Source organism: Ylistrum balloti, unplaced genomic scaffold, assembly GCF_031769215.1.
Source record: "Ylistrum balloti isolate Yb309-2 unplaced genomic scaffold, AGI_CSIRO_Ybal_v1 Utg370270, whole genome shotgun sequence".
In the NCBI taxonomy this organism is placed as follows: Eukaryota; Metazoa; Mollusca; class Bivalvia; order Pectinida; family Pectinidae; genus Ylistrum; species Ylistrum balloti.
Genome location: NW_026782210.1, coordinates 34,724 through 46,434, shown reverse-complemented (window position 1 = coordinate 46,434; position 11,711 = coordinate 34,724). Strand labels below are relative to the sequence as shown.

The window sequence follows — 11,711 nt, the reverse complement described above, 5'->3', positions numbered from 1 at the left end:
CCAATCACTTGTGCTAACATTTCACTACCATTGTGTGGCGGTGTAATGGCTTTTCCACCAAGTTCTGTGTGCTGAATAGCCCCTTGTGTTAGTTAGCGTGGAGATGTACTCTAACATAGAACTGACATGAGATAAATCAGCTGACTTAGATTTAGAATGGATTACTGAAGAGCTGGATTTTTTTAATTCAATTTATATAAAAAAAATTCTGTATACATTTACGCACTCTAAAAGATACAATTCTAAATTGTGTCCCGAGCGACAGAGGAGCCTTCATCAGAAGATCTGACTATTCTTGTTCGATAGCAGTTCGTAGGATTTGAAAACAATATGAATCGCAATTTGGTGGCATTCTTACTTTGTGTGTTGGCTACACTCCAACGTCCTGTTACATCATACACACACGATAATGTAAAGAGCCTGCTTACAAACATCTTTACTGTCAACTCGTACAACAAAATGGTACGTCCTACTGCGGATCAATCTCGTGCATGTTTTTTGTATGTAAATCTATATCTGGTAGGAATAACTGATATCGATGAGGTACAAGAAAAAATGACGTCCACGGCAGTTTTAGAGCTGTATTGGATTGATGAATACATGACATGGACGCCGTCAGATTACAACGGCACCGAAACTATATACATCCCACAGAAAAATATATGGAAGCCAGACATAGCATTGGATAATGGGTTTACAAAAGTAACCGAACTTGGTGACGACTTTTTGCTGACAAAAATCCAACACGATGGGGAAGTTGAGTGGCGACCATACGATGTATTTGAGACCAAATGTTCTATCGATATTCTTTATTTCCCTTTTGATAAACAAACGTGCGATATAAAATTTGGAGTTTGGACGAGTCCATTGAGTGAAATTGATGTCGAGTTAGGGAGTAGGGGTATTCTACTTGATTTTTACCAACCGAATGGTGAGTGGGACATCCAAGCAACATCTGCCAAATCTACAGAGTCATTATTAGATGGAGCTATTGTGACGTTTTCAATTACAGTAAAGAGGAAACCTCAATATATTCTCAACAACGTTGTTCTGCCAATCGTTATGTTGTCATTGCTTTCTGTATTTGTCTTTACTCTTCCGGTCGATTGTGGTGAAAAGATGGGCTACATCATGACAGTGTATCTTGCATTTGCTGTTTTTCTAACAATCGTAAGTGCGTCACTTCCGGTTAGTTCTTCTATGTCGTTGTTGAGTATGTACCTTATATCACTTCTGTGTTTGGGTACAGCTATAGTATGCATAACTACATTGGAACTCAGAATTCACTACCGTGATAATTCTCGTGAAATACCTCGGATCGCCAAAAATATGGTTTATCTAAGTAAAATGCTGCGATGCGTAAGGTCAAAGAAGATTTATCCAAAAACAAAGAAATTTAAGTCGAGTTTCTCAAATGAAGAAGACCAAATGGAAAGTGCAACGGCAGTAGACAGTGGGAAACCTCCGATAAGGACAGTGCTCGAAGAACCTGAGATGGTCGAGGAAATGATCTGGCCGGATGTGACTGCCGCAATAGATTTTTTCTGTTTCTGGTTTTTCTTGCTGACAAACATAATCGCGACAGTTGGTATATTTGCAGACGGCTACGTTAAGAGCAACAATTAGGCCTGGTTCAGTGTTTTGGCAGCTTACCTAGTCGTGTCATATTTGTATGGTAAGGAATCGTAATGTGGATCTAGATAAGGAGTGCTTCCAACCTCAATGGCCCTTACTAATACAACAAACATATTTTGTATTATAAGGAATCGTAAGGATCGAGGTACGGAGTACTTCAAACCTCGATGGTCTTTACTAAAACAACAAACATATTTTGTTTCATAATATGAGCCTGAGTTGACATAAATTTTAGCCAACTGGAGAAATTGGTATTCATCCGGGTTTATGTGTGTAGTAGGCATCACTCTATTGTAAGGGTGAGAGAAAATGTTTAAGTCTTCAAAATATCTCTTTTAGTATAATAATGGGATAGGATTCTTCGGCTTGAATTTTTGTTATGTACGATAGTACATCAACGCCACTGTGTCATTAAATCGTTAATATTCTACAATTATATCGACCATACATTGTCATATTTTCATATTGTGCAAACAATAAGGCAATTTTATTCCAAGATTCATTTCTTTTTTAATTTTTATTTTATTAATTTTCATATACTAGACTATATGACAATAACGTCTCTCTGCAAGAGACAACCGTAATAAGTCTCATTCATTTGGTTTAGTTATCACAACGCTACCTGAGTTGCAGGATGCATGCCACATTTAATACAATAAAAACAGTTAGATGTGTACAATGTACATGGCGTTCTTTTCGTAACATCATATTGTGAAAGTACATAATGCTTCAATGGAACCACGGAAACACGTGATGATAATAAAAAGAATAAACACATCTTTTTTGTTTGTTTTGTTTTTAACTTTATCACTATATGACATGTCCATGGGGTTTATAGTTATAGGTCCTATACATTAGGATAAAATATGTTTATTGTATTTTTAACATTAGCAATTTAAACTTTATAGTTTAAAAAACATCATCTGTAAATTATCGTATATTGTTCTGTTAGCGTACACAAATAAGATTTTATGACAATTTTTTTTTTGTTTTTCTTAACGCTTATTTACTTTGCGAGATCATCAATATGACTTATTAAACTTCAGAATAGACAGGCTTGTTGATCAGAGTAAAGAGAAATTGGTTTACTGTGCTCCCCTATATAGACACGTACTCGCCTATGATTACGAGCAGGAAAGGACAATACGAAAGATCATTTTAATTTTAGCAGTAGAAATGCCACTTGTCTACCTACGCGCGACCTACTTTTGTGCCTTTCTCTAGGTTCAGCACGCAAACAAACAGTTCCAAATGAACAGTGCTACTTACTTTAAATCGCTTCTTTTATTAGGTTAATTGTTAATTGTACACAATTATGTGCAGCCCGGTTTTACATTTGTTGCAACGGGCATTTCGTTTTAATTCTTTACTTTTATGTTCTTGTAAAATATTATTTTGTCATTTAAAACTTCATTTGTAGGTCAAGAGACACACAGGTAAATATTGATATTTCAATTCAAGATTTAGACACAGTTAAGCCAAATAATAATTGTGTATTTTCCTGTCAACTTTATATGAAAATGAACAAGGTTTGATACTTCCCGTGAAAACACAACAGTTATATCGGATGTTTATCATTTTGGTACGATCGATAGTAGATTTTTTAATTAGGTTTTAAATGTAACTAGATTTTAAATTCCCTATATGCTGCGTAGGGTATGGTGTCATTTTGTTTCTACATTTAAGTTTTTTAAAGGACTTCTTTGGTAAACATGGGACGATTATTAAAGATATTTTACTGATGATGGAGTTAGAACAAAATTTTTTTATGCTTTTGCTTGTGATGAGACTGGTGTACCGATGACTACACTATAACGTTTTACCATGTTTTATTATGTATAGATATTAACGTTAAAAACAAAAATATAATTAATTTGCCTTTGACCTTTGTGTTGTCACTGATGACTGTATTATATCGATTATCATGCTTAGTGCCAACTCAATTAAAGAAAACAGACTCTACAGGGCGGATTAGATATGATTACGATACACACAAAGGTACTAGATATTTACATGTGCCTGCTGGTTTTCATTTCCGATCTTTTATTAACAACTCATGCAGGACAGTAACACACCACCCATGAATATTGCTTTTCCGATCAATTAACGTCCAATTTGGTTGATGTTGCTATTCATTAAGTATTTTCATGTCCAATATCAACCTATTCTAAATTTTATTTGTGTTCCTAGTGGCAGTTCAATATCGAAGCAGAGAAACTGTATGGTGAATCGAACTGCTTGTTTTAGGTTGACTATGTAGCAAGAGCATACAGCACGTTTTTATTGATTTGAAATGTAGCATATCTTAGAAAAATAATTCAATATTGGTCTGTTTGTTACAGGTTTTACATATCTAGTTAGATTGGCGTTTCTTCTGACTATTTCTGTTTTCTTTTGGGGGCTTCATAGATGTTAATATTTCCATTAAGAATCAAAGTACTGATGTGATGCCAGTTAATGTAGTGTTGGCATACTGAATCTAATGCTAAATTTGTACTCGAAGTTGACTTGAGATTTTAGCAACAATTTCTTGTTATATTTTGTTTCTTGTTGTGTTACTCTAACAGATAGGATGGATTGTCTTATTTGCGAATTTAAATAATATTCTGATGTAAAGTATTGAGAGAGAATCATTTCGCTAAACACGAAAAAAACCTTGTCTATGATTAACTACCATTGACCATGTCTTGTCAAAGCTCTCAAAGCAACCAACATTCTATCCCACGGGGAACATTCCAAAATCATTAAGGGACTCAAGCTAGATCCTATATCTCCGCTATTTTCTTAACACCTTATTGTTGACTATCTCATCATTGACCTATGGTTTGTTGGCCTACTTCAACATATAGAGCCTTTAGTGTAATATTAATTTATTTTGCTATATGCATTTGTTTCACCTAAAAGCAGTATTGAGAACTGATGAGTCTAATGTTAGTATAACGTGACAAGATAGAACGTCTCGCTTCCGTGTCCAGCTATTGATGTTTCAATGTGACAACACTGTAAACTCGTCACTAAGAGAAAACATCATCCATAAAAACACCTTAACCACAACAAGGACGTAAGACAAAAATAAAAATCTTTTCTATAAAACACCATTTTACGATTGAGAGGCATCAAATGAATGGAAGGTAAAAGACAAGAGCAAAAGTACCACTGGAGACGATCTGCGCCCGTTAATGTAAAAGAGAGATATGTCATTGTTTCATAATGAGGATAAATATGGATATGTAATATCAACTTCCTTACCATGTATGAAAAATCATAGTTGCTTGTTATAGCAAAGTTCAAGTTTGGAAAAATTTCACTGAAAGTTGACAGGAGGAATATCAGACAAAAAAAGACAGAAAACAAGTTGAAAAGACAGAAGGGTTACATTTTTCCAAACCTCGTTGAGTCAAAATGTTATAGGAGAAGATAGATATGTTTTGATGACGAAACTCATTAAGTGTTGGAAAAGAACTGATAACCTAAGAAAAAGAAAGAGAACAAAGTAATGAAAAAAACTAAGGAAAGGAATTCCTTATTCTTAAAACATTTTTGAATCAATCTGCCGATCGAAGCTTAAAATATGTTAGAAATGAGCTGAAAACGTCTGGAAAAAACAAAAAGAAATAACTCCGTATTCTCAACACATTGTTTAATTATAGTGCAATTCTGGAAAAGATATTTTCATGACATGGATATTAAATGACAACGCCATCTTTACTATTCACATCGCCACTTAAAGATACATCTTTACATTTTCCTGAAATGAACGAAAGTAATTTTCTATTGTGCTGAAAATAAGTGGTTTTCTATTGTGCTGAAAATAAGTGATTTTCTATTGTGCTGAAAATAAGAGATTTTACATTGTGCTGAAAATAAGAGATTTTCTATTGTACTGAAAATAAGAGATTTTCTATTGTGCTGAAAATAAGAGATTTTCCATTGTGCTGAAAATAATAGATTTTCTATTGTGCTGAAAATAAGTGATTTTCTATTGTACTGAAAATAAGAGATTTTCTATTGTGCTGAAAATAAGTGATTTTCCATTGTGCTGAAAATAAGAGATTTTCCATTGTGCTGAAAATAAGTGGTTTTCTATTGTGCTGAAAATAAGTGATTTTCTATTGTGCTGAAAATAAGAGATTTTCTATTGTGCTGAAAATAAGAGATTTTAGATTTTCCATTGTGCTGAAAATAAGAGATTTTCTATTGTGCTGAAAATAAGAGATTTTCCATTGTGCTGAAAATAAGAGATTTTCTATTGTGCTGAAAATAAGAGATTTTCTATTGTGCTGAAAATAAGTGATTTTCTATTGTGCTGAAAATAAGAGATTTTCCATTGTGCTGAAAATAATAGATTTTCTATTGTGCTGAAAATAAGTGATTTTCTATTGTACTGAAAATAAGAGATTTTCTATTGTGCTGAAAATAAGTGATTTTCCATTGTGCTGAAAATAAGACATTTTCCATTGTGCTGAAAATAAGTGGTTTTCTATTGTGCTGAAAATAAGAGATTTTCTATTGTGCTGAAAATAAGAGATTTTCTATTGTGCTGAAAATAAGAGATTTTAGATTTTCCATTGTGCTGAAAATAAGTGATTTTCCATTGTGCTGAAAATAAGTGATTTTCCATTGTGCTGAAAATAAGAGATTTTCCATTGTGCTGAAAATAAGTGATTTTCCATTGTGCTGAAAATAAGAGATTTTTCATTGTGCTGAAAATAAGTGGTTTTCTATTGTGCTGAAAATAAGAGATTTTCTATCGTGCTGAAAATAAGTGGTTTTCTATTGTGCTTAAAATAAGTGATTTTCTATTCTGCTGAAAATAAGTGGTTTTCTATTGTGCTTAAAATAAGTGATTTTCCATTGTGCTGAAAATAAGTGGTTTTCTATTGTGCTGAAAATAAGAGATTTTCCATTGTGCTGAAAATAAGAGATTTTCCATTGTGCTGAAAATAACAGATTTTCCATTGTGCTGAAAATAAGAGATTTTCTATTGTGCTGAAAATAAGTGATTTTCTATTGTACTGAAAATAAGAGATTTTCTATTGTGCTGAAAATAAGTGATTTTCCATTGTGCTGAAAATAAGAGATTTTCCATTGTGCTGAAAATAAGAGATTTTCCATTGTGCTGAAAATAAGTGATTTTCTATTGTTCTGAAAATAAGAGATTTTTCATCGTGCTGAAAATAAGAGATTTTCCATTGTGCTGAAAATAAGTGATTTTCTATTGTTCTGAAAATAAGTGGTTTTCTATTGTGCTGAAAATAAGAGATTTTCTATTGTGCTGAAAATAAAGGATTTTCCATTGTGCTGAAAATAAGTGGTTTTCCATTGTAATTAAAATAAATTATTTTCTATTGGGCTTGATTATCCAAGTTATGCTTATTTGTTCTAAGCGTGTCTGCTTTAATCAATAACAATATCAAATCAACCGAATGACCCAGAATCGTAGAAAGACTTTCAAGTCAAAACTGGATACAGGTTCCGTTTGATAGAGAAAGTCGTTTAATGTCACTTTCAGGTATAATGATGACGTTTTGTCTGCAAATAACAAGAAATTTATTCTCCTTGTACTTTTCCCGGAGTCTCCGAATATATCTTTCTCTTATTCATATTTTGCCCTAGTTTTATTATAATCCTATTGGCATGTTGATATTATCGCGATGCTGTATTCAACATAGACGACAGAAACGAAACAACAGGTCCCAACACACCAAGAAAAAATCACCAATCATCAATGAACGTAACATACACGCCTTTAATTCCATACTTTTCAATGCCTGCAAAATTTCTCGAGCTACAGAAAATTGTAAGAATTATCCCTTCTTAAATCAATAGGAAACGTTGAATATTTGGTGAATGAACATTTTATGTCGATACAGTCTGTCATATGAATGAAATATATATGATAATAAACGGCGAACAGTAAACTTTACACAGGGTGCAGCAAAAACAACAAGGAAATACCAACATGTCAACATCAGCATCATCCACGCCAAGATTCAATACAATCATAGCAAAATCTGCGCAAAATAAAGAATTACTCGGAGCCTTCTGAAAAAGGAGGGAATAAGACATTGTGTTTCGGAAGGGTAAGTGTCTTCTGCTCCATTGACAACACTATGTACACCTTGGTCAATCCAAGTAAGTAATGTCGGGTTCTTAAATGAGAACAAGATATACAACAACGAAACCAACTAAGGGACAGCCAGCGGTGGATTTGTTCATTCAGTTTTTGCATTATTTCAAGTTTATTTTTCACTTTTAACAGTCACATTTATACCATTTAATTACTGGGAGGACCCGACAACATGTGTATAACAATAATTCACGATCAATCTAAATAGACAAATCACGATGAATCTGTCACGCAGCCGGCGATACCATAATCCGAGTACACATTTTTCTTCATATCATTTCACAGTCCAAAATAGATTAAGCACTAAAACGTGGGCGGTCAGAAAGATCCGAAATAGGTTGTTAATATATTTTTATTATGTATGTGAATCCTGATATGAAATGAGGTGTATCACACTGAGTAGTCGTGAACGTCATGCAATTCTACTAATTCTAAGAACTCTATTTATCAAAGATATGCATTTACTTTGAATGTATAGTCGATGAAATACAATGAATCCACTGAGGTATTTAAAATAAATCCTCATTTGGGTTGGTTACTTAACCGTAACGTCTACTTGTGCGTCGTGGTGGCGATGTCAGCAAAGTAATTATGGCTAGTAATTCATGCAATAATTAAAGTCAATGATTAAACAAAACGATATATAGGCGAGGTTTCGTAAAACTAAAACATATCCTTATGTTTACGATGTTTGGGGAAGCAAACTTTTTACAATATGTATTATCATTCGAACAAATTCGCAAACTTTATTGTAAAATCAATAAAAAACTATTTACAAAATGTATTATTGTTCCAACCAATCCGCAAGCTTTATTGTAAAAACAAGCAAACTGTTTACAAAATGTATTATTGCGGGAACCAATCCGCAAGTTTTAATGTTAAAACAACAAGCACACTGTTTACAAAATGTATTATTATTCGAACCGATTCGCAAGTTTTAATGTAAAAAACAATCATTGATCCTCTCCCTGGAATATTTCTAATTAGATATGAGAACACTTTGGGAATTGACTATCGATTTTGTAGGCGTAACAAACGTCGATATCATTGTAGGATTATTAATTAATCAAGAAAAACATATATATATATATATAATGTATTTGATACATATGGGTACTTCACACTTGCGACGCTTATTGAGCTTCATTGGTGTGTAAAGCTGTGAACTGGTTACATGGCTATTATGAAAACTATCTTTTTAGCTATATATCATAAATTTATAAATATGTAATTATTCGGAACTGTTCTAGCAGTACATCCTGACTATTCAGGTGATCGGTCCAGTATCAGCTGTTGTGAAGGAAATCCTGTCAGTATAAAGTTTATAACAAGCATGTGATGAGTGTAGATTGATATCGAATATTATACAGGAGGTGTTATACAGAGAATCAGAGAGGTCTATTGAATCATTTCATTTGAAGACGGGCAACATCGTGGAAGTCTCGTTCGCCAAATTAATATTTTTCTACGAAAGACATCGACTATTTACTATTTATATCATCAAGTACTGATTGGAAAAATAGCGTGTGATTTAAATTGAATTTCTAAAATTGACGCTTTAGAAGAGAAATAACAGTTCATGATGCATATTAGTGTATTGGTGTTCGCATGGGGTTTTCTGCCTTTATTCTTGTGTCCAGTTAAAGCATACACGCATGATAATGTAAAGGCCCTGATTAATAACATATTTACCACAAATTCCTACAACAAAGTAGTTCGTCCTTCCGTGGATCAATCAAACCCAATCATTTTGTACGTGAATTTAAATCTCGTTGGAATTACCGATATTGATGAGGTACAAGAGAAAATGACATCGACGGCATTTCTGGAGTTAGAATGGATAGATGATTACATGAAATGGGATCCGGCAGACTACAATGGTACTGATATTATATACGTGCCACAGAAAGATATTTGGAAGCCAGACATTGCTTTGGAAAATGGTTTTACAAAATTGAGGGAACTTGGAGATGACTTTTTGTTGACTAAAATTCTAAATGATGGTTTAGTCATATGGCGTCCTTTTGATGTATTGGAGACGAAATGTTCTATCGACATAGCGGATTTTCCGTTTGATAAACAAACGTGCGACATTAAATTTGGAGTTTGGACCAGTCCGCTTGATGCGGTAGACGTAGAGGTAGGTGATGAAGGTATCTTGCTCAATGAGTATCAATCCAACGGTGAATGGGATCTCCTAGCGACGTCAGCTGCAGCATCCGAATCGGCAGTCGACGGGGCTATCGTCACGTTTTCTCTCACAGTAAAACGAAAACCTCAGTATATTCTCTATAATGTCGTATTTCCTATCGTCATGTTGTCGCTGCTTTCTGTGTTTGTGTTTGCCTTACCTGCTGACAGTGGCGAGAAGATTGGTTACATCATGACTGTATATCTGGCATTCGCTGTGTTCCTAACAATCGTTAGTGCGTCACTTCCGGTAAGCTCTACCATGTCTTTATTGAGTACCTATCTTATATTACTTGTGTGTTTGGGAACCGCAATTGTAATAATTACTATATTCGAACTCCGACTCCATTTCCGCGACAGGTCCCACGTTATACCTAAATCTGCTGTGTATATAGTTCGCTTCTGCAAGACGTTGCGTTGCATCAAGAGGAACCAAATAAATCTAGACGCGTGTGTGTTTGAGACAAGCCTTACTAACGGGAAAGAAAAAAAGAAAGAAAAGGCCGAAGAAGGCGAAATCACTAAACGTTCCATCAAAAAAGCATTCATAGAACCACAAGAGAGCTCAGAATTGACATGGCAAGATGTCACGTCAGCAGTCGATTTCCTCTGCTTTTGGTTTTTCCTTTTAGTGAACATCGTATCAACGGTTGGCATTTTTGTAAGCGGTTACTTCAAGAACTCTGCGTAGGCTGTGCTCTGAATTTTGGACTGTATGGTCTTGTGGATCTCGTTTTCTTTTAGCACTTGGAAGACATTGCTATATGTTTTAGAAAACGATATTTGGAGCATGTCGAATCGTAGACTTTTGATTTCGTATGTTTGCATATTCTTTTCTGTGTATCGCTTGATATATCATAATTTATTGCACGATGACGTTAGATATGTAATGATGTTTACTCTAGATTGTTAAAGACAAGAACGTTTACCTGTCACTGTAAGAATGGAATCTCTTTGCATTACTCGAGAATTTTCGAAACATTTGAAAGCGGGATTTCTTAGTATAATCTGTAGAAATATCGAGGAATAATTGTCTGCAAGCTAATGTGATAAGGTGTAAGCTCATTGAATAGAAGGCAGTTTTTCGTAATTGGTATGTCATATGAACAGATATTCCATGACTTTGTTTATATTGCATGAGGCCGTGCTATATCACTAATGGTCATTTAACAGTACCGAAGGACAAATATGGTTGACTAAAAAAATGAGGTAAGACATGAAATCTTTTTAAAAATCCGCATGTAACATGATATGTAATGCAGAGAAATGTGTCGTTAAAGGCCATTCATCGAAGCAGAAAAAGAGACCTTAATATATAGGTGGCCTTTATACAGAGGTTCAATTACTGTGAATTTTGTTACATAGGGAACCAAAGAAATGACCTTTTATGAGAGTAGGCCTTGATATAACGGATGTCTTTATGGACAGGTAAAAATGTACTAAAAAATGCAATATGATTTTGTGGTGATTTTGCATGATATCATTTCCTATGAATTTCACTCGTTCCATATTGCCTTTTTTCTGATGAATTGATTAGCAACAGAGCATAGGTAGACATACACAATTGTTCTAATTACTAACTAAACCATTAATTATAATCTTAAGATTTAACCAATCACTTATATATCACAATGACAGTTCTGCATATAGTTATATTATTAAATGTGTCCATTTCCAGTAGTCTCCCCTTTCCGGTAGCCTTTCGACTTTTATCATACTAAACTTGAAGCTTAGATAGTTGATATTTCTCGTACAG

At 34.0% G+C, this 11,711-nt stretch overlaps 2 protein-coding genes across 2 annotated transcripts; both read left to right on the top strand.

Moving 5' to 3' along the window:
• Positions 1-330: 330 nt before the first annotated feature.
• LOC132552710 (neuronal acetylcholine receptor subunit beta-4-like) lies at positions 331-1,626 on the top strand. Its single transcript, XM_060216903.1, has one exon. The coding sequence runs from the start codon at positions 331-333 to the stop codon at positions 1,624-1,626; it is 1,296 nt and encodes a 431-aa protein (XP_060072886.1).
• Positions 1,627-9,347: 7,721 nt separating this feature from the next.
• LOC132552704 (neuronal acetylcholine receptor subunit beta-3-like) lies at positions 9,348-10,646 on the top strand. Its single transcript, XM_060216896.1, has one exon. The coding sequence runs from the start codon at positions 9,348-9,350 to the stop codon at positions 10,644-10,646; it is 1,299 nt and encodes a 432-aa protein (XP_060072879.1).
• The last annotated feature ends 1,065 nt before the right edge of the window (positions 10,647-11,711 follow it).